The 23,418-nt window shown below is 43.8% G+C and overlaps 1 protein-coding gene across 6 annotated transcripts in view; it reads left to right on the top strand.

Annotated features, from left to right (window-relative positions):
- SPIN1 (spindlin 1) overlaps positions 1 to 17,175 on the top strand; it is a 95,800-nt gene extending 78,625 nt beyond the window's left edge. For 4 of the 6 annotated variants that reach the window (XM_026448551.2, XM_026448554.1, XM_026448552.1 and 1 more), the window contains one exon: positions 1,813 to 5,441. In XM_026448551.2, the coding sequence (XP_026304336.1) occupies positions 1,813 to 2,012 (200 nt within the window). In that variant the 3' untranslated portion in view covers positions 2,013 to 5,441. Of the gene's footprint in view, positions 1 to 1,812; positions 5,442 to 17,117 lie in introns of those variants that run through there. The other 2 variants (XR_003306981.2, XM_031933990.1) reach the window with 2 other exon arrangements.
- Positions 17,176 to 23,418: the final 6,243 nt, after the last annotated feature.

Genomic DNA, 23,418 nt, shown 5'->3' with positions numbered 1-23,418 from the left:
GGCGGGTGCCTGTAGTCCCAGCTACTTGGGAGGTTGAGGCAGAAGAATCGCTTGAACCCGGGAGATGGAGGTTGCAGTGAGTCAAGATCATATCGCTTCACTCCAGCCTGGGCAACAAGAGCAAGACTCCATCTCAAAAAGAAAAAAAAAATGTGTACATTTGTTATAAAGGGGTAATTCAAATTATATACTCAGGAATTTGTCATGAGAACATTTCTTTAAAAAGCATTTCTCCATCCTTTATGAGGTAACTTGAACATTTTTTATGGGTAGAGTAAGTACTGTTAACCTAATCATAGGAAATGCAAGGGTGTCTGCAGTTCTCCATCACTTTTCCTAACCATTTTTTGATCTTCCCTCTCCGTTAATTCTCCAAACTTAAATTTGTGTGTGTGTGTGCGCGCGTGTACACGCTGTGGAAGCGTATTTACCTTTAGAAACAGTGGTGGTGCTCTGATCTAATGAGTTCTGAAAGGGTCTTGTTCGAGTGCCAGCTCTGATGCTAAAACAGGCCTCTACATGACTCCCTTGATTAGCTCAGTTACTATAAAATTTATGTGCGATCGTGTATTTGAAATTCCTTTGTAAACATGAAAGTGCCATAAAAATATGACAGTATGTGATGATACTGCTTAAGGGAAGATAATTTTTAAAGAAAAGAGTTCAGCTTATATTTTATTCTTTTAAAAGAACTGATTATGCTCAGATGTTTTATTTTTATTGCTTGTGACTCTTAGTACCAGAGATCACAGTAGCAGTTTTTGGATTGTCATTCAGTGAGAGAATTTTATTGTAACCAAAGAGGCAGACTTCTGTTAATACATGCACGTTATATGGTCCACACCAGGATACCTGTGAGAGTAAAATGGCGTTGCTACCAATTGTGCCAGGATAACGTGGACTGTCTTATGTAGCTGGAGCCTCTGGTTTCCCTACCTGAAGGCCACCTGCTACTGTGAGGAAGAGCTTTGAGTTTTTCAGAACCCATGCAGTTTCTTAAAATAGAATTGTAACTGCCTAGCAAGCCCCCTCTCTTTTTTTCTTTTACTTTGTTTTTTGTTGTTGGTGGTGGTGATTTGCTGTTGCTGTGTGTTTTCTTAGAGGCCAGAAGCAGTACATTAATCTTGGGGACCTTTTAGGCACTACAGATGCCTGGGCCATCCTCAGATTCCCCTGTACTTGTCCTGGGCTGAAGTTCATTCAGTGCCAATTTTTAAAGCATGGAAAACTTAAATTTTGGAACTGAGTTAGGAAGATGATGTGAAATGCAGTGAAGTTGAGGGGGAAGAGGCTTTAAAGATTCAGAGTAAACCAATGGTACTTAGGCGTTTTAAATATGTACCATATTCTCAGTAATCCCTGTAGGAATTGTCTGCTTTCAAATTATATTTCAAAGCCACTCAAACTTATTTTCATTTAATTACAGCTACAAATTAAACATGGACCAAATGAATTTTTGGTTATGATTTTTAAAATTGTTCATATATCTAGATGGGGGTCGGCAAACTATGAAAAAAGGTTTTATTGAAACACAGCCACATCTGTTTATATGCATATCATCAGTGGCTGCTTTTGTGCTGCAGTCGCAGAGTTCAGCAGTTGGAACAGAGACCATATGCCCCTAAGCCTGAAATATTTACTGCCGTGTCTTTTACGAAAATGTTTGCTGACTCCTGGTCTAGATAATCCTGAATTCAGAGTATTTAAATTTTTTTTTTTAAGTTACGAAAATAAATATGTGAGTTGATTTATATCTAAAAATTGATTTAGAAATTTTCTCTCTCTCTCTTTTTTTTTTTTTTTTAAATATAGATGATTCACCTCCAGCAGAAAGGGAACCAGGAGAAGTTGTGGACAGCCTGGTAGGCAAACAAGTGGAATATGCCAAAGAAGATGGCTCCAAAAGGACTGGCATGGTCATTCATCAAGTAGAAGCCAAGCCCTCCGTCTATTTCATCAAGTTTGATGATGATTTCCATATTTATGTCTACGATTTGGTGAAAACATCCTAGATGTCATCACAAACTCTGCCAAATTTGTGGAACTATGAAATGTATTATTTGTAGACATAAAGACTTGATTGCTTTCCAGTTTAATGAAAGCTTACATGTCCCTGCGAACCCACAATCTCTGCCAGCAGAACTGGTTTTGTTCTGAATAGTACAGATTGATGTGAACACAAAGCATTTTGTGTAAGGAGAACCCCTTTCTTTTAAAAGAAGTCTTGTCTATTTGGAGGGGAGTTACAGGCAAGTTTGGTAAAAGTTAAGCTAGTATCATAGTCATTTAAAATTGTAATAGATCTTAACCATTTTCCCCCTCACCTTAACCCTGTTATTCTGCCGCCACAATGCAAGCATAGTTTGATGTTTTCGTTATTGCCTTTTTTGAGATATATGTATCTGTATCTACCTATATCTATATGTGTGTATACATATATAATATATACACACAGATACATGTGTACACACACACACACATACACACACCCCACACACACCCCACTGGCAGTCTTTTCTTTGTGGATTTTTAGTATGGGGGTGACGTAATTTTCTTGAGTTTAACAGGAGTGCTTTACCCAAGTCAGTCATGGTTACGATATTACTGCTCTTTATTTCAAATTAAACTTTGGGCACAGGAAGCATATGGGAACATTTCAGCTTGTTTCAAAAAATCAGAAGTTCAGAGCACCTTTTCAATCTGGAGCCCTTAAACCATAAGTCCAAATACGAATTCCTTGTGAACAGTTAATGACTCATTAGAATTTTACAATCTGGTGAAAAATCTGGGTAAAAGGCTACCTTTAATTCTAAGCTTTGAATTTTTTTTTTTTTTGGTTACATTTTAATCATAAATTCTTTTTAGCAAAGCCCAGGTTCTTGTTCCACACAGTGTAATGTAGGTGTATTTTGGACAGCACATGTGGTATATTGTGTACAAATCAGTAATCTGGATTTCAGTACGTGAATTTAAAAGGCAACAATACATCACTGGTTTGTGTGTTTTGGGTAAGTTTCTGGAAGAATACAATGCTTTTATATTGGAAGTATAAGTTTTGAGTGGCATTGTTGCCTTCTAACAAGCTCTCTGGGACTTTTAAATTTTTATTACTATCATTGCTAATGTATGATTATGGTCAGAAACTTTCAACCCACCCCTTTCCCCTACCCCCTGGCTTTTCCTCGCAAAGAATGTCTAGACAAATAGCACCTTAGTCTCCTGACACCTTGTGGGGTGCATGTTCCTGCTCCAGGTGTGCTGTTAATGTGGATTCATTCCATTCAGTGGCCCCTTGGGGTTTGCATGTCAGTGATGCGTTACCATAGAAGAAAGAGCCAGCCGTTTGTGTTCGCTTGGTGGGTGTAAGTAATAGCAGCCCTTAGCCACGCAGTCTTTATGTGGTTTATTCCTGCAAGGTTGTTTTAAACTGAAATAGAACTGCTAGTGTGATTGGTTGGTCAGCAAAACAGCTGCTCTCACTTTGTTTTGGAGGAACCCTGGTGGTTTGACAACCAGGAGAAAGGCCATATGTGAAACCAGTCTCTTGTGGAGATTGGAAATCCTCCCTGATATTTGGGCAGAGCCTAAACGTGCATGCGTATCACTCAGACACCAAAAGTTTGAATCAGAGGTCCGAGTGACCTCTTTTGTGGCTGTTCTTGATGGTTTCCAGGCCTCGTTATGCATGGTTTGCTTGATGCCCATTTTTTGTGCCTTGTGCTGTTGGATGGTAACGACCACTCACCATGTAAACACAGTACCTCAGTTTTCTGTCCACATCTGCAGTCGCTCTGTCCCTGGTGCTTCACTGTGGGCAGCCAGGGACAAGCTTCTGAAAGCAGTTGTGATACCCAAGTCATAGGTGCTTCTCGTGTGTGAACAGGTATTATTCTGCAGATCTGCTATGTGTTTTCCTGTTGACTCTTTAAGAGTCCCTGCATGTAAATCTCGAAGCTGAGCCTGGCTCCCGGAGTCCAGACTGACATTACAGCGCAGGAGTTTGCAAGTGTGTCCAGCATGCACGGACTGTGCAGAACTTGGCCGGTCACTTTGGGTGGAAAAATAAAGTTCATTTTGAAGTATCTTGAGGGTTGGGTCAATTGAGACATTTCTAGCATTACTTAATGACTTGCATTGTGGTTTTTCTGCAAGCAACTTCGATGACTTTTTTTATACCACATGGTCTCCCAGTTTCTAGATGAATGCAACATGATGATGGTGATGATGACGATGAGTTTAATCATTGTTCCATTTATTGCCTTTAGGGCTGAGGGAAAGGGAAGATTTTTTTTTTCTCTCCCCATTTTCCCCCGTTCTGTCTTTCTTTTGGTGGCTTACACCACACTTAATGACGCTGTGACTAATTCTGCTCCCAAGCCCTTGTATCTTGGGCTTCATTTTAGGCTCACGTGTCAGATCTGCATGCATTGCTTGCATTTTTCTGGTATCTGAATGTTGGTTCCTTGTTCCAGGAATTCAACATTAATTTCCAAAAGTATCATGGGACTTGTGACAACACAAGACATGAATCTATGTATAAAATTTATCGGCCTTTCTCATTTACCTGCTCTAGTATTATTGTATTGTGTGTGCGTGCGTGTGTGATGTCAGGCTGCCACGTAAAACTTCAGAGAAAAATCTTAAAAGCAGACCATCCTTTTTTGCATGCTCTATTCTAAGTAGAATGTTCAATGTAACTGACTAAAATTGCATGTTAAAGATATTTAGGTTTTTTTGTTTTCTTTATTTTTATTTGTTTTCAGTTTCCTGTATATTTGCTTACTGTGCCGTTTTAGTGGTTTTAGGATAAAAATGCACTGGTGAAGCAAATGTAGTGCCAACAGAAGGTGATTTTCCAGTTGTAAATGTCATGCAGCATTTGAAGGGACTGTGTTTTCTTAAAAAAAAATCACAGTTACTTCTAAATCAGATTTCGTTTCTTTTATCGTTTTATGTGCCAAACCACGAAGTGCATTGGGCTTGAATCTCTGAACACTGTAGACCCATTAGAAGACTGTTCCGATTGTCACAAATTGTAGTGCCTGAAAACACTCTTAAGCTGATTGTCTTAAAAAAATGAAAGTTCTCCAAAGACAAAACAGGAACAATTATTATAACAAAATAATTATGGTTGAAATGTCTGTGGTTCCTTGGAAATGCTGCGCTCTTTGTGTTTTCCATCATTAGTGCAGTTGGAATGAATGTGTACAGGTCAGAGGTCTTCGTGTTCACATTTTAAAATTAGGTAAATGACCTCATCTTTCAAGCTTGAATTCATTTTTAATTTTAATTTTATTTTATACAATGTGTAGACAGTTCCCTGTTCTCTGCATTTAGAAGTATACACAATATAAATCTGTTAATTCTGTAAGTAATTTTTATAATTATGATGTAACTCTATCTTATCCTTAAAACATTTAAAATAAACCCTTTATGTGCAACTCCTGACTGTAAAGTTTGTGCTCATGAGCAAATTGTGATGTGTTAAACTTGATTCTGAGAAGTTTTTGGGCCAAGTAACCTTTTCACCACATGTAAATGTCAGATATACATAGAAACAGAAAGAAATAGAATTTTTATTTGATTGATAACATTCAATAATACCTGAAAGAAGAGGAGGCAATCATCAATATCACACATATATTAAATATTGAAGTTTGCAGTTTGACATTGATAAAATTCAACTTTACAAGATCTTAAAAAAAATTCTTTTAAATAGAATTGAATAATGTGTATTTTATACTTTCATATCCTTTGAATATTTCTTATAATGCTTTTACTCATATTTAAATAATAAACAATGGGATTCTATAGTGAAAAATCACTATTTCTCAATGCTAAGATATAAAAAAATGAAAGTAATATAGGCTTGTGCAAAAGTAATAGCAGTTTTACCATTGCTTGTGTGGCAAAATATGCAGTTGCTTTTGCACCATCCTAATATTAACACCTATGTATGTTTTATCTTTCTTGATTATTTTAATCAATGAGGTAAAAAGTGGAATTTATGGCATGTTTTAATTAAGTGTTTTTTTTTTTTTTTTTTTTTTTAATGTTTCCCAATTCATTTTGGCCAAAGGATCTCGTGCTTAAGTCCAGGATATTTGCCTGCTTTTGGGAGAATGGTTGATACTTGGTGAGAGATGAGTGCAAACTTGGGCTGTGGGACACCGGCCTTCTAGGTTTGTGTCAGTGCAGTGTCTATGCCCCAAGACCGTGGAGGTTACTGAGGTGGACTGAAGACAAGGTCTACTTCGGCTTTGGTGGAAGAAGTCTGTAGTTTAGGGAGGAGATGAGCCATTGGGAAGCACAGGTGCCCCTCTTGAGTCTGGATTTTCTGACCTTCCTTGCTGAAGGTAGATTATTCATTGTCTGTCTGTGGTACCTATCATGGGTACAGCTCTGTAAACATTGCTCCAAAAATATAACAAAGTTAAGTTTGAAAGTTGATGACTAGTATTTGTAAACGAATGAATCAACTCCCCTATTTAAAGCAGTCATCACTCTGTTGGAGAATTTTTGTTTCTTGGTACAATTAAACTGTGATGACAAAAGCATTTGATACTAATAAAGCATTCATAAATGCTTAATAAGTACCTTGCCAAACACTTTCCACGCTATTTTATTTTGTTCTTAACAGTCTTTTGAGGAAGGGGCAGAGATTGAGTATCTCATGCAGCATTACAGAGAAATGAAGACTCAGATCTCTATTTTGTGCCCAGACTCTGAGCTGCTTTATGAACACCTCAAGTAAATTACTTCATTGGAGTGATTTGAGTAATCCATCTATAGTGTAATATTTTCTGTGAATAATTTTCTGTAACCGTATTTCATAAGTTAATATCTAAAAAGTGATTATTTCCAGATTGCCAAATAAAAGGTTTTATATTAGTCATTAGAATGTAGGCATCTGTGTCTCTGTATACTAGGAATTATAACCCAAAATTGTTTTTGTGCTTAAAAAATAAATGTCTCCGCCATAGCACACGTATACCTATGTAACAAACCTGCACGTTCTGCGCATGTATCCCGGAACTTAAAAAAAATTTTTTTCCATAACTAAAAAAAGTAAATAAACGATGTCTTTTTGGAGAGAAAGTATGCTGAAGAAATTTAAAAAATGTTTCATCACAAGAATATAGATACTTTAATTTTTAAGTATATTCATTTGCTTATTTATTTTGAGACTGCTTTATGGGACTGGCTAATCTTTGTATTTTTGGTAGAGACAGGGTTTCAGCCATGTTGCCAAGGCTGGTCTCGAACTGCTGGGCTCAAGCGATCCACCCTCCTCAGCCTCCCAAAGTGCTGAGATTATAGGCGTGAGTCATGGCACCTAGCTAGCTAACTTTATATTTTAAAGACACTTTCAATAAATCATGAAAGTAATATCTTCATAAACCTATTTTTTTTTAACTACACAGGAGACTTAAAAAGCCTAGATTTCTTTTGCTCATAATCTACAATCTTATACTTAATTTTTATAGTAATTGGTTTGTTCTGTGTCATGTACTTGTAAGTTTTTAGGCAGCATGTGGAGTTGAGAGAATTCATTGAGTCTTTAAGTTACTTCTCCAGCCATTCCTAGAGTCTCTGTCTTCCCCTATGATTGATGTTGGTAAACCAAGTAGCAGACGGTTTTTGAAAAATGTCATGGCACATAAGTTTGCCTAAACATGACATTGGCATTCTTTCTGCTTATTTATTTATTTTTGTTTATTGTTGTTGTTGTTATTATTTTTTTGAGACAGAGTTTCACTCTTGTTGCCCAGTCTGGAGTGCAATGGCGCGATCTCGGCTCACCGCAACCTCCGCATCCCAGGTTCAAGCAATTCTCCTGCCTCAGCCTCCTGAGTAGCTGGGATTACAGGCATACACCACCACACCCAGCTAGTTTTGTATTTTCAGTAGAGACGGGGTTTCTCCATGTTGAGACTGGTCTCAAACTCCTGACCTCAGGTGATCCACCCGCTTCCGCCTCCCAAAGTGCTGAGATTAACAGGCGTGAGCCACCATGCCTGGCTGCTACTTAATTTTTTAGTGAGGGCACTGGTCCAAGTGATGTGTCAGCCCCTGTCCAGCTCTGAGGTGACACAAAAGTACGGGGCCTTGCTGTGCATTTGTTTTTTTACATTGACTCTTCAGTGAGTGCGTAGGCTTACTCCTGGCTCTGCTTTTACCATCCTCTTTCTCATTATTTTCAATATATGCTTTCTGGGGGGAAAGTTAAGAGCTTTGTGTACCACACAAACTACCTAAAATCCTTAATAGGGTAAGAAGATTATATATACATTTAAAATTGTCTGTTTCGGTGCTGGAATTACTGAAGCACATTATAATGTGAAAGGACAGTCTTTTAAAAACCTTTATGTTGGGCTGGGCGCAGTGACTCGTGCCTATTGTTCCCAGGACTTTGGGAGGCCAAGGTGGATGGATCACAAGGTCAGGAGTTCGAGACCAGCCTGGCCAATATGGTGAAACCCCGTCTCTACTAAAAATACAAAAAAGCCAGCCAGGTGTGGTGGTGCACGCCTGTAATCCCAGCTACTCAGGAGGCTGAGGCAGAAAAATAGCTTGAACGCCGCCTGGAGGCGGAGGTTGCAGTGAGCTCAGATCGTGCCACTGCACTCCAGCCTGGGCGACAGAGTCTGTGCAAGACTCTGTTTAAAAAAATAGAAAACAAAACAAAACAAAACCAACCTTGATGTTAACGTAGGTTAACAGTTGTTAACAACCCAGGGTTGAGTGGCAGCATTGTGAATTGTCTTCACATACAGATTGTGAAAATAACTCTTAAAGCTTTTTCCTTGAACTTGTCTCTGTATGGCTTTGTAAAAAATTGGATAGCTGCTTTCCTTGGTCTTCCCTGCACCTGCACGTTGTGTATACAAGTGTGAGCCTCTGGCCTTCTCGTAGAAAAGTCTGACGACTGTTAGAGAAATGACATCAGCAGTTCCTAAAGTCAGTCTTTATCCTGCACTGTGTTTACTCTCTGTGTTATGTACTGGGGACCTGGTTTTAACAAAATGTTACTTCTAGTTTTTCTGTAATACTGTGGTAAAGTAGCTTTAAGCACTAGAATCTAAAGTAGCCACTAGATTCTTAATTTAATCTAAATCTGATGGATGCTACTAAGGACAAAACTGTGGTCATTTTCAGAGCAGTCCTTTAGGGGAGGGCAGCGTGTCAAAGACCAGTGAGCACAGTGCAGGCCTATGCCTGGCCCAGGGCGTGCCGCCGCTCAGCTGGCCTGTCGTCATTGGGCGTCACTTAAGGCCTTACCATGTTTTGCTTTGTTTTTTCTTTCTTTCTTTTTTTCATAGATGGGTTCTCCACTGTGTTGCTCAGGCTGGTCCTAAACTTCTGGACTCAAGTGTTCCTCCCACCTCAGCCTCCCAAAGTGCTGGGATTACAGGTGTGAGTCATCACGCCCGGCTGGCTTTATTTTTGATGTTTGAGATTACACTTTCAGTTCCATGCAGTCGATTTTGCTTGTCATATAATGTTTGTTTTTAGGAAGATTTTAGTTGTTACATCTTTTTAGAACACTAGCATCTTCTAGCATACATAAAAGTTGTAATAAGCAGTGTTAAAAGTTTAGTAGTATGTTTCACGTTTTCTACTTCATTCTGATTGAGAAGACTGTACATCTAACTTTTATGAATAAAGTGACACATCTGTTTGTTTTTTCTTGAGACAGAGTCTCGCTCTGTCGCCCATGCTGGAGTGCAGTTTCATGATCTCAGCTCACTGCAGCCTCCACCTCCTGGGTTCAAGCTATTCTCCTGCTTCAGCCTCTCGAGTAGCTGAGATTACAGGTGCCTGCCACCACACCCGGCTAATTTTTTTATTTTTAATAAAAACAGTTTCACCATGTTGGCCAGGCTGGTCTCGAATTCCTGACTTCAGGTGATCCACCTACCTTGGCTTCGCAAAGTGCAGTGGGCATGAGCCACTGCGCCCAGTCTAGAGGGACACATCTGTGTTTTACGTTTGCTTTTGCATTGTCTTAGCGTTCATGAGCACTAAATTGTCTTCTTAGTTCATTTGTAAAACATGGGGCTGGAATTTGCAGTCTAAGCTCATGACTAGATGAGTAGTGACTTAAATAGCAGGTCTGCTTTCAGAATGTGTTCATGCAGAGAGGGAAGCTGCATTCTTTTAAAACAGACAGTTGTGCCCAATAAAGTTTATCTGTTGAATACTACAGAAAAGTAACCATCGTTATCTTTGTTTCTACCTTTAAGCCTTAGATGCATGATGTATTTAATTAGTCTTTTTCTTTCAAATATAACCTGAAATAGTTGATCTTTGGAAAAGTGTTAAAAGTTGATTATATTTCTAGGGGGAGAAATTTGCAGATGTTAAAATTCACCTTGAACTTTTGGACGTCCTGGCCGGGCGCGGTGGCTCACGCCTGTACTCCCAGCCCTTTGGGAGTCTAAGGTGGGCAGATTACTGAGGTCAGGAGTTTGAGACCAGCCTGGCCAACATGGTGAAACCCCGTCTCTACTAAATACACACAAAAAATTAGCCACACGTGGTGGCACACACCTGTAATCCCAGCTACTTGGGAGGCTGACGCAGGAGAATTGCTTGAGCCTGAGAGATGGAGGTTGCAGTGAGGTGAGATCGCACCACTGCACTCCAGCCTGGCCAACAGAGCAAGACTCTGTCTCCAAAAAAAAAAAAATTTTTGTTTTTTTTGACATTGCATCACTAATTCAGTTTCTGGTATGGATTTATAACATTGGTCTTCACATTCTAAGTAAAGCTAGCTGCTCTATCACTTCCAACAGAATCTCATTCTCTTAATGTATGCTCAAAAGAAATAACTATCAAGATTGCAGGAGTGATTTCTAAAGGCAAGTGGATCATTGTATGTTCTACCATGTGGAGCTTTGTGACATGGCAGAGGGTGTCAATAGCATGGCAAGAAATAGTATGGCAATGGTGTCAATAGTATGGCAAGAAAACTTGCATATTTTGGTCCCGAGAAAGTGAAGGTAGTAGGCTGCCTTCCTAAAGGGTTAGCAATTTAAGGGACATTCTAGACCTCTAGTCTAGAAAATGTAAGTGTTGCCTGGGTGCCATGGCTGATGCCTGTAATCCCACACTTTGTGAGGCCAAGGTAGGCAGATCACCTGTGGTCAAGAGTTCAAAACCAGCCCGGCCAGCATAGTGAAACCCTGTCTCTACTAAAAATACAAAAATTATCTGGGTGTGGTGGCACATACCTGTAATCCCAGCTACTCAGGAGGCTGAGGCACAAGAATTGCTTGAACCCAGGAGGCAGAGGTTGCAGTGAGCCGAGATCACGCCACTGCACTCCAGCCTGGACAACAGAGGGAGACCCTGTCTCAAAAATACAAAATACAAGAAAGTGTAACTGCAGGTGAAGGTTTAATTAAACTTCTTTAGACTGGAATTTCACATGTTTTATCTCCAAGCATTGTTTTGTTTTGTTAGAGGTAGGATCTTGCTTTTTGTCCCAGGCTGGGGTGCAGTGGTACACTTACACCTTACTGTAACCTTGAATTCCTGGGCTCAAGTGATCCTCCCAAGTAGCTAAACTACAGACAGGTGCCAGCACAGCCAGCTGATTTTTCAGAGACAGGATCTCTCTGTGTTGCCCGTGCTGGTCTTCAACTCCTGGCCTCAAGAGATCCTCCCACCTCGGCCTCCCAAAGTGCTGGGATTTGAGGCGTGAGGCACCCACATTCGGTATTCAAGTTTTTATTGTAACTTATAAGCAAGTCAGTTCCAATTTAAATTGGCTTCAGTGCTATTTATATAGTAGCAAAAGTGTATGTTTTCTTCTAGTATATTTTTAAAATGTGGGTATATATAAATAACTTCATAACCCACCTAAAATATTTTATGGAACAAAGTGGATATAAATAATTTTGTCCTTAGAAAGTTCTTTGCCATTTGATTATGATTTTTTAAACATCTATTATGCCATAAATTCATAGGTACTGGGTTCCAGCAGCCCAGGCTCCTTTCCATTGGTTCTCGCAGAGTGCGCTTCTCTGGGTAGAGCAGTCTGGCGTTTAGTGGAACCCAGGCATCTTTCTCTGGCTTCCTCCTTTTTTCCAATCATTTTCCTTCACGAGTTTCAGGAAGCTATCCTGGCTCTTAAGAGTGCTCAGTATACTCTATACATACACACATTAATTGTCTTAAGAATCTTGCGCTTACCTTGTGTACAACAATACCAACAGCATGCTGGGTAACACTGTAGACTGCTCCAGTTTTGCCATGGTAACGTGGACATTCCTCCTTGAGCAGTACCCATTCCCGTAATGTCTACTGTATCACCTTTCCTTACAGGTACGCGTATATGTGGGCGAAGGAACAAATCCATGTTTTCTAAAAGGTTTAGAGGAAATATATCAGGTGCCTCTCCTCTTCCCTTTTGTGTTTATAATTTTGGCAAATTACTGGAAGATGGTGGTTGGGGCCAAAAGGAATAATTACAAATTTTTAAACTGTCACGTTGAATAATTCTTTCTTCCTAGATAAATGTAAATTGATGTGGTGTTCCACCACCTATCTTCAGAGATGCAGTTAGCAGAAATGGCTCCTAAAATTTGTGGTTACTGTTACATTATAAAAATGTGCCAGGCTGGGTGTGGCGGCTCACGCCTGTAATCCCAGCACCTTGGGAGGCCAAGGCGGGTGGATCGATTGAAGTCAGGAGTTGGAGACCAACCTGAGTAACATGGTGAAACCCTGTCTCTACTACAAATAAAAAAATCATTAGCCAGGCATGGTGGCTGGTGCATGTAATCCCGGCTACTCAGGAGGCTGAGGCAGGAGAATCACTTGAACCCAGGAGGCTGAAGTTGCAGTGAGCCGAGATGGTGCCATTGCAAAGGAGTGAGCAACGGAGTGAGACATTGTCTCAAAACAGAAAAAGCCTGAGGTTATATGATGGTTGTGATTTGGGGGGATTTAGGGAGTACCGTCCCAGGTGACAGTTGGACTGAGATTCCGATAAGAATTAGCCTTAGGCAGGGATTTTGGAGTCCATTCTGTTCTCTTTTTCAAAATGTCTCTGTGCCTTAGTTTCTTTCCTTGCATGATTTTCTTAACATGTTTGACCTTCTGATTTCTTTATTTAGAATAATAGTGTGATTTCCTGTTTTTTTTTTAAAACACTTTGGAAAGATTAATTTGGTTTTGCAAAGTTTGTCACATTCAGTGACAGTACATTGCCCATAAAACTAGCAACATAATTCGAATCACGTTTGTTTGTTTGTTTTTTGAGACAGTTTCACTCTAGTTGCCCAGGCTGGAGTGCAATAGCATGATCTCAGCTTACCGCAACCTCTGCCTCCCAGGTTAAAGTGACTCTCCTGCCTCAGCCCCCCAAGTAGCTGGGGTTACAGGCATGCACCACTATGCCCAGCTAATTTTGTATTTTTAGTAGAGACAGGGTTTCTCCATGTTGGTCGGGCTGGTCTCGAACTCCCGACCTCAGGTGATCCGCCTGCCTCAGCCTCCCAAAGTGCTGGGATTACAGGAGTGAGCCACCGCGCCCAGCCACTAACATGTTGTTGTCTGTAAATCATTTGTGTCTATTCTAAGGATGACTAGTGATAAGCTTTCCATTGTTCAGTTTTTTTTTTTGAGACAGAGTTTGGCTCTTGTTGCCCAGGCTGGAGTGCACTAGTGCAATCTCAGCTCACTGCAGTCTCTGCCTCCCAGGTTCAAGTGATTGTCCTCACCCTCGGCCTCCCGAGTAGCTGGGATTACAGGCATGCGCCCTCATGCCTGGCGAATTTTGTATTTTTAGTAGAGACAGCGTTTCACTGTTTTGGTCAGGCTAGTCTTGAACGACTGACCTCAAGTGACCTGCCTCAGCCCCCAAAAACTGGGATTACAGGCATGAGCCATCGCACCCAGCTGCTCACTTAGTTTAGGCACTTTGCACTGTTGGTGTCTTAAAACTAATAATGACATCTGGACTTTGGACTAGAAACGTCAAGCTGATGAAGGCATTAGGTCTTGTGGTGTTCTGTGATGATCCATTGGGGAGTTTAGGTCTAAAGATGGCCATTTTGGTGTAGCTTTCAGGAAGAGAAAATAAAAAGTAAAATACCAGTTGAAGCATATTCTCAGTTTACAGTCATAATTCTCCTAGCTGAGTATTAGCAGACAGAATGTTAACACTTTGGAATCCACCAAGGCCGTTTCTGCATCTGCCCCAGAACCACACAAATGCACAGGATTTGTGTTCCAGCAGGATTCCTTCAGCTATGGTCAAGACCTTTGGCTTGTCAGGCACTGTATCTACTACTACTTATGTTTTATGCGCACACTATTCTGTAGTTTTATCACGAATTGAAAGATGAAGTTTTAGTTTCCTTCCACATTCCACAGAAAAATATCCAAAACCTTTCCTAGTTTCTATGTCTTTATACTATAAAATTTCCTAAGATCATTTTTATGTTTTTTTTTTTTTTCTACCTACCGTTTAAAAATAGCTGTAGTTAACAGTGTCAAATTAGAACAGGGGAACAAGGTGCTGATGTGATTCTGGTTGGACACAGTCTTAAAGGAACTGGGTGAATCACCGACTTAAAAGTCTTGTGTTCTGAGCTCTACTTCCATGGAAAAAATACCAGCTTTATCTTTCCGATGGGCATATTGTGGGATTTAATGGATTTCAAAAAACGTTCATAGAATTTTGGGAAACTATTAAAATGGGACTTTAAAGTTCCTTTCATAACTAACCATAATATCAATTGCCTTTGCACTTCGTAAAAACCGGAATGTCTTTTTTTTTTTTGAGACAGAGTCTCGCTCTGTCGCCCAGGCTGGAGTGCAGTGGCCGGATCTCAGCTCACTGCAAGCTCCGCCTCTCGGGTTTACGCCATTCTCCTGCCTCAGCCTCCCGAGTAGCTGGGACTACAGGCGCCCGCCACCTCGCCCAGCTAGTTTTTTGTATTTTTTAGTAGAGACGGGGTTTCACCGTGTTAGCCAGGATGGTCTCGATCTCCTGACCTCGTGATCCGCCCGTCTCGGCCTCCCAAAGTGCTGGGATTACAGGCTTGAGCCACCGCGCCCGGCCAAAACCGGAATGTCTTAAAGTAAATTTGTCGTACTTATTATTGAGGATTCTTGTGATGGTATAATTTTGTGCTGCATTTTTTTTTTTTAGTTTTTAAAGGAACAATTTTAAGACTCTCATGTCATGAAGAATTTTTTTCAGATTATGTTCTAGGTCATCAGTGTTTGGGAAGTACTATCTAGTGAAAACATTCTGGGTTTGAGTGAGTTTGAGAAGAAAATCCCCCAAAAAGAAACGTATGACGGTACATAATTGAAAAAACAAGGAAGTTAATTGATATGGTGCCTGAGGTGCCTTTAAGCAATGGAAGAAATGCTCTGAGCAAGTTCCTGTCAAGTTCAGCAGTCAGTCTTTAGATTGGTCTCCACATCAGACTTTCAGGTGCTGAGACCCAGGTTGTGGTTAAGGGGCACCTCCAGCTGTGCTATCAAGGCACCCCAGGTCCCCTCCATCGTGGTTCTCTGGCCGAGCGTGGAGTTGGTTAAGAATAGCATTTCCTATGATGTGATGATTGGTGTTACAGGCCGCTTGAGTGTTGGTGGTGTCACCTACAGAGGCCTCTGTAAGCTCCAAGAAGTAGTCCAGGCCTGGTGCCCAGCGAGGATTATAGTCCCTGGTGAGGAAATGCAGTTCTTAATTGATAATCAACCCATCAGCTGGATGCAAGGATGACTCTTAAACCTCAGAAAGTCAAGGTATCTGCTTGTCCTGGAGCCCGTGCTGCCCGGCCACCCCTCAGGCTACTTTCTAGTGGGAGAAATGGTGCTCACTGAGGCATAAGCGGAAGGCTGGACCTCTCCATGGTTATCCTTCTGTTGTGGATGGTCAGGAGGACTGTGGAAAAGGTCCTCACAGGTTTACAGACAGAAAAGCCTAATCTGACTCCTACAGGACCAGGCTGGCTTTATAGCCTTGGCGGCGTTGTCCCGGTTTAATGTTGTAGCAGAATGAGTGGTAGAAGGGAAGGCCGGTCAGGGTCTAATTGGTTGCTTCTACTTTAACCACCTCTTGGAGACACGATTGCAGGGCAAAGAGCTGTCAGCCAGCCTCAGGTTGCTTGTTGGGAGTCGGCAACTAGCTAGGTATCATGTAACTTAATTAGCTGCTGGCTGGCATGACCATTTTCTCTTATACAAATTATTCCCCAGTCTTTATTTTTTTTATTTTTTGAGATGGAGTATCGCTGTGTCGCCCAGGCTGGAGTGTATTAAGTGCTACTTAATTTTTTAGTGAGGGCACTGGTCCAAGTGGTGCGTCAGCCCCTGTCCAGCTCTGAGGTGACACAAAAGTACGGGGCCTTGCTGTGCATTTGTTTTTTTACATTGACTCTTCAGTGAGTGCGTAGGCTTATCCTGAGATGAGACATGAATTCTAAAAGGAAAGTGTGGGAAGAAGTTTATGATTGTGGTTATGGGCTGGTGCCTTAGAATTTGTTTTCTGTTTTTGTTTGTTTGAGACAGGGTCCTGCTCTGTCTCCCAGGCTAGAGTGCAGTGGCTCAGTCTCAGCTCACTGCAGCCTCTGCCTCCTGGGTTAAAGTGATTCTCCTACCTCAGCCTCCCAAGTAGCTGGGATTACAGGCGCATGACACCGTGCCTGGCTAAGTTTTGGATTTTTGGTAGAGATGGCGTTTCACCATGTTGGCTAGGCTGGTCTCAAACTTCCAACCTCAGGTGATCCGCCCGTCTCAGTCTCCCAAAGTGTTGGGGTTACAGATGTGAGCCACCACGCCGGGCCTTAGCACTTGTATTGCTAACAAGCTCCCAGGTGGCATGTTGCTTCCATTCAAAGCCCTGGGGCTAGACCCAGCGCCTGTGTGGTAGGATATCCACTTGTGTCTGAATGAGGTGAATGCCTGAGGCAGTGGCCGTTGGGGGGGGCCCTGATCTCCATGGTGCTCTGGGTAAAATCTGGTGACCAGTGACAGGGCTGAAGTCCTGAAAAGCTAAAGGTTTCCCTTTTAGGAAAGAAAATGGTGAAAACCAAAAGATCCTGAGGAGGAGGTTGTCATGAGCTACGAAGCTCTGGTTGAAAAGCACAGGCCGGGCGCGGTGGCTCAAGCCTGTAATCCCAGCACTTTGGGAGGCCGAGACGGGCGGATCACGAGGTCAGGAGATGGAGACCATCCTGGCTAACACGGTGAAACCCCGTCTCTACTAAAAATACAAAAAACTAGCCGGGCGAGGTGGCGGGCGCCTGTAGTCCCAGCTACTTGGGAGGCTGAGGCAGGAGAATGGCGTAAACCAGAGAGGCGGAGCTTGCAGTGAGCTGAGATCCGGCCACCGCACTCCAGCCTGGGCGACAGAGCAAGACTCCGTCTCAAAAAAAAAAAAAAAAAAAAGAAAAGCGCAGGAGGAGTGGCTGAGATCAAGAGCAGGAACACAAGAAAAGAAGCTACAAGTGCTGGCTGAGCTGGGCGTCCGGGCACAGCCACGGAGATGCGCTCCAGGAGACAGCTTGTCACTCGGCCTGTGGGCACTGCAGGGGACAGGGCTGAGTGAGCGAGACCGTGCAGCAAGGCCCACGAGTGACCAAGCGCTCAACGAAGTACCTCGGTGGAGGTTGCAGTGAACTGAGATCATGCCATTGCACTCCAGCCTGGGCAACAGAGCAAAACTCCATCTAAAAAAAAAATTCAGGCTACTGCTGTGAGGATCCGGCTCTGGCAAAGAACCTTCCAGAGCCCACTTTGGGGATGGGAAGAAACTCGTTTGTCCTTGCTCCGTGCATATATGCCCCGCACATGTTTGAAATGTGCTGGCTGGAGCAAATGTGAGAGCACATAGGTGACAGTGTGGAGGGCCAGAAACAGTGGTGGTCATCTGACATTTGTGGTTCTGTGGGGTGTTTTGAAAGTTTTTTTTGAGAAAAATTAGCTATGGAGGCGATCTTACAAGTCAGCCCAGCACCAGGGTCAATTTATATGGAAAAATATCTCATCAAGGTCCTGCACCGGGCCGGGCGCACTCCCTAGCACGTCCACCGACACCAGACCACGCATGGGGCTCGCCTGAGAGTCAGGCCTGGCTCTTCACGTTCCCTTGTGCTGCCTCCTTCCCATGTACAAAATGGATATGGATGAGAGGAGGGAACAAAAGGTATGTTTAATCCTTTCCTGCCAAAGTCCCTGGACTTTGAGGGAGAAACAGATCAAACATGTCAGAGGCCTTTGGGGCGGGGAAAGGGAAAGTCATTTGAGAAGCAGAATGCCATCCAGGAGCAGATGCTGGCGGGGATAGTCTGCAGGCGAGATGTTACGGAGGCTGTTTGGGAGGCTGTTTGGGATAACAATTCGTGTGGGTTTCAAGGCTCTCTTCTACTGGAATCCCTCGCTGGAGGGAGCACCTTATTTTTGCTGTTCTAATGCCTTCCGTGTGTGCTTTTGGTCACAAGGTTTCTCCATGTGAGGTTCCACTGCTGCCATTCAAGGGATATTCTCACTTTACTGGTGTGACTGGGGATCCCCTCTATATTTCCCCCGTGGTGGCTCACGCCTATAATCCCAGCACTTTGGGAGGCTGAGGCAGGTAGATCACAAAGTCAGGAAATTGAGACCATCCTGGCTAACATGGTGAAACCCCATCTCTACTAAAAATAGAAAAATTAGCCGGGTGTGGTGGCAGGTGCCTGTAATCCCAGCTACTCAGTTGGCTGAGGCCGGAGAATCGCTTGAACCAGAGAGGCGGAGGTTGCAGTGAGCCGAGATCGCGCCATTGCACTCCAGGCTGGGCAAAACAGCGGGACTTTGTCTCAAAAAAAAAAACACAAGATTTATTTCATTTAATTTAAATAGCCATGTGTGGCCAGTAGCTCTTGTGTCAGTGCAGGCGAGGTGCCAGCAGTACTCCGTGTCTTAACCTAGGGGTCGTCTGTTTATTGCTGTTCTTTAAGCTGTTTAGCTAAATGTTAATACTCCTTAGTATGCATGGGAAATCCCACACTTTGAAAGGTTGTGGTCCGCCTCCTCCAGCCTCTCCCTTTAGTCTCTGAGTATGACTTTTCCGGTGGCTTCTGTTCAGATCACTCCAGGCCATCTTGCTCCACTTGCTCAGCAATGCGACGATTTGAAGTCAGTCACATATATAAGAGGGTCTCTGACTGGGGCCCTGTACCCCACCAGCTGTCTTTGAGATTGTCACTGTTTTCTTTATCCCTTGATAAGATCACACAATAGCCAGTGGATCGCTGTTTCTAATTTGCTGCAACAAATGAAGTTGCTCTGCCGGGTACAGTGGCTCATGCCCGTAATCCCAACTACTAGGGAGGCTGAGGCAGGGGGATCACTTGAGGCCGGGTGTTCAAGACCAGCCTAGACAACACAGCAAGACTCTGTCTCTACAAAAAACAAAACAGAGCAAAATTAGCCAGGCATGATGCTGTGTGCCTGTCATCCCAGCTACTTGGGAGGCTGAAGTGGGAGAATCACTTGAGCCTAGGAAGTCGAGGCTGCAGTGAGCTATGACTGCACCACTGAATGCATTGTGGGTGATAGAGTGAGACTCTTTCTCAAAAGAAAAAAGAAAAAAAAGTATCTCTGTCGCTAATAGGAGCTTATTTCAAAGTAATAAGAAGAAATGACAGTTTACTGTTTTCAGGCACTTTTCAGGATGATTTACGTATGTCATCTCATTAATTCCTCATTTAACGATATTACTGTCTCCTTTTTATAGATGTGGAAATTGAGGCAGAGGGATGGTAAATAACTAGCACAGTCACTTTAGCAGGAATTGGTCTGCCTCATCCATGTGTCTACACCTCTTGAGCCACAACACTTGTGGGGCATTCAAATCTGTTTATTTAATTTAATTTAATTAATTTATTTATTTAGAGATGAAGTTTCGCTCTTGTCACCCAGGCTGGAGTGCAATCGCGCGATCTCGGCTCACTGCAACCTCTGCCTCCCAGGTTCAAGGGATTCTCCCACCTCAGCCTCCCAAGTAGCTGGGATTACAGGCATGTGCCACCACGTCCAGCTAATTTTGCATTTTTGGTAGAGACGGGGTTTCTCCCATGTTGGTCAGGCTGGTCTCGAACTCCCGACCTGAGATGATCTGCCCGCCTCGGCCTCCCAGAGTGCTGGGATTACAGGTGTGAGCCACTGCGCCCGGCTGGAAGCTGTTTATTATTATGTGTCACTGAAAGAGTTTTAAAATTTGGGGATGATAGGAGAGAGAGATTTGCTCTCAAAAGATATGTATACATACTTGCTTCATACCCTCTAGAATGACTCTAGTGAAAAAGACAGTAACAGGCGCTGGCAAGGAGGTAGAAAAATTGGCACCTTCTGCCCTGCTGGTGGGAAGCAACGCAAAGGGGCGCAGCTGTGCCAGGTGCAGTGGCTCATGCCTGTAATCTCAACAATTTGGGAGACCACGGTGGGTAGATGACTTGAGCCCAGGGACTGGAAACCAGCCTAGGCCACATGGCAAAACCTCATCTCTACAAAAAATACAAAAATTAGCTGGGTGTGGTGGCGCATGCCTGTAGTCCCAGGGAGGCTGAGGTGGGAGAATCATTTGAGCCTTGGAGGTCGAGGCTGCAAGAGAGCCATGATCGCGCCATTGCACTCCAGCCTGGGTGACAGAGTGAGACTCCGTCTCAAACAATAAAAATAAAATAAAGATTCAAAGAATAAAAATAAAGTGGTGCAGCTGCTGTGGAAAACAGGAGGTTCCTCAAAAAGTGAAGCACAGGATTACCATGTGACCCAGCAATTCTTCTCAGTGGAAATGAAAAGACATATCCACACAAATGTTCACAGCAGCATTATCCACAGTAGCCAAAAAGCAGAAACAAGCTAACTGTCCATTGGCTGACGAATGGATATGTGGTTTATCTGTAGCATGGAATTTTATTTGGGCCATAAAAAGGAATGACATTCTGATACATCCTACAAGATAAATGCATTTTAAAAATGTACTAAGTGTAGCCAGGCATTGTGGCTCACGCCTATAATCCCAGCACTTTGGGAGGCCGAGGCAGGCAGATCACCTAAGGACAGTAGCTGGAGACCAGCCTGGCCAACATGGCGAAACCCTATCTCTACTAAAAATACAAAAATTAGCCAGGCATGGTGGTGTGCACCTGTAATCCCAGCTACTCAGGAGGCTGAGGCAGGAGAATCTCTTGAACACGGGAGGCGGAGGTTGCAGTGAACCGAGATCATGCCACTATACTCCAGCCTGGGCAACAGAGCAAGGCCTTGTCTCAAAAAAAAAAAAAAAAAGTACTAAGTGAAAGAAGTCACAAAAGGCCACATTTCATATAACTTCACTGATGTTAAATGTCCAGAATTGGCAAATCTGTAGAGGCAGAAAGTAGATTAGTGGTTTCTGGGGCCTGGGAGGGGCAGGTGAGAAGGGAGAGTAACTGTTCAATGGGTCTGGGGTTTCTCCTGGGGACTATGAAAATATTCTGGAGATCATTGGTGGTGACGGCAGTCTGACTTTGTGAATCTACTGAAACTCATTGAATAATGCTCTCAGTGGGTGAATTTTACAGTGTGTCAATTATCTCTCCGTTTTTAAGATCTCCATGATCTAGCCTGGAGGACAAAGGCTGCAGCCCCTTTGTCATGCCAGCATCCTGACCTGGTGCTGCCTGTGTCCTGGGGACCTGAACAGATTCACACTGTGGCCTGGATAGCCGAGTCAGCACACAGGTGGCTGCCATACTCCTTGTGTCCCCCAGGCTGCGCCTCCTCCCCTTGTTCCTCACTCCACAGCTCCATTTACCCTCATATGTGCCCAACAGTTCCGGGTTTACTGGGGCCTTCCGGTGTGCTGGGCTCTGCTCTGGTCCTGCGTACACGGTGAGTGGGATGTGGGCTGGCCCTTGAGGCTCATGGTCTGGCAAGAAGACAGTAAGTCAGCAAGTCACAAGCAAGATGGACAGGAGGGCAGCGGGCCCAGGGTGGGGACGGTACTTTGGGATGTGCATTCTCAAACATCCTGGGGAGGTGACATCTGAGCTGAGACTCTTACTGGGAGCCCCAGAGGCTTGCTCTGGGACAAGGCTATCCTCTGATTTATTGACCCATTACAGTGAGACTGAGGGAGACTGCTCCCTAAGAGAACCTCTGGCATCTTTAGGAAACAGGAAGAGACAACCCTTCCAGGATTGGGGAGAAGGATGGAGCTGGGGTAAAGTTAAGTGCAGCAATGTATTGATAGGCTTGAAGCAAAGCAGGCCTGTGTGGATGGGGCCACAGCAGGACTGGACTGCAGAGTGACGGGCCGGTTTCTCTGGAAACAGCAAAGTTGAGAGAGACACGAATGTCCAAGCCACTGTCTGAGGCTCTCACCTCTTCCTGACTCAGGCCCCGGGCGACAGTGTACTGCTTCATCCTCACTGCGGTCATTTCAAACATTTGAGCTCTGTAGCTGGTCTTACCTGGATGTCCTCAGGCAGAGGAAGGAGGGGCGGGGCCCATCCACTTTCACCGAAGGCTCTACAGCAGCCCACCTGGCCAGCACTGAGCGGCAGCCACCAGGCCCTTCGTGATGCTCAGAGCCATGGGGGGATGAATGTCACACTCCTCATTATGCTGCACACGTGGGAACCCTTAGACAAATACATGTAACAGAGATTTGGCTGCTTCGCTCCACATGCAAAACATGCTGAGTGCCAATAGTATAGGGCACCATTTGAGCTAAACTGGCCTGACAGAGGCTGGGGAGAAAGATCCACCTGTGGAGGGGACACTGCAGCGAGACCCAGGGAGCGGGAGGAGTGGGTTAGGGAAGGGGCAGAGGCCCTGGGCCAGGTAGCTGTAGCTCCTTTGGTTAGAGGGACAGAGGGCCAGGAGAAGGGCAGGGCCAGCCCAGGGAGCCTGGCCTCACCCAGCGCTGGAGGCGAGAGTCACGCGTGGTGTGTGTGTCATGTATACGTGCTCGTATCCTTGTGTCCTCTCCTCCTTGTCAAACACAGGCACATGCACGCAGCATACATGCACACGCACTGGTGTTTGTCTTCATTCTGTCACCAACAGACTTCTCTGCGAGGTCTTCTCATGCAGGTGTCCCCGCTATGTCACACCGTGCAGTTGTGTCCGCCAGAGAGGACCCTTTATGCCCTCTGCCACCTCATTCAAGGGCCTCACAGGGATGTGAACTTGCCATCACAAATGCAGGGGACTGGGCCACCCATTCTCTTGTTCGGAAAGTCACCACCCCAGCTGATGAAGTCATTGCAGTGGGAGCCTCGAAAGCTGGACCCTGTGAGCAGCAGGGCAGCTGAAGAATCCACACTCTGTACAGGCAAAGCACTAGCGAGATAGTGCGGCCACTGGGACGCCAGCACAGGCTCTGGGCCCTGCTCCTGATGTGTGGGGTGTGTGTGT

This window comes from Piliocolobus tephrosceles, chromosome 14, assembly GCF_002776525.5.
Source record: "Piliocolobus tephrosceles isolate RC106 chromosome 14, ASM277652v3, whole genome shotgun sequence".
NCBI classification, from domain to species: Eukaryota; Metazoa; Chordata; class Mammalia; order Primates; family Cercopithecidae; genus Piliocolobus; species Piliocolobus tephrosceles.
The sequence above is the reverse complement of the archived record's forward strand: the minus strand, read 5'-3'. Positions and strand labels throughout refer to the sequence as shown.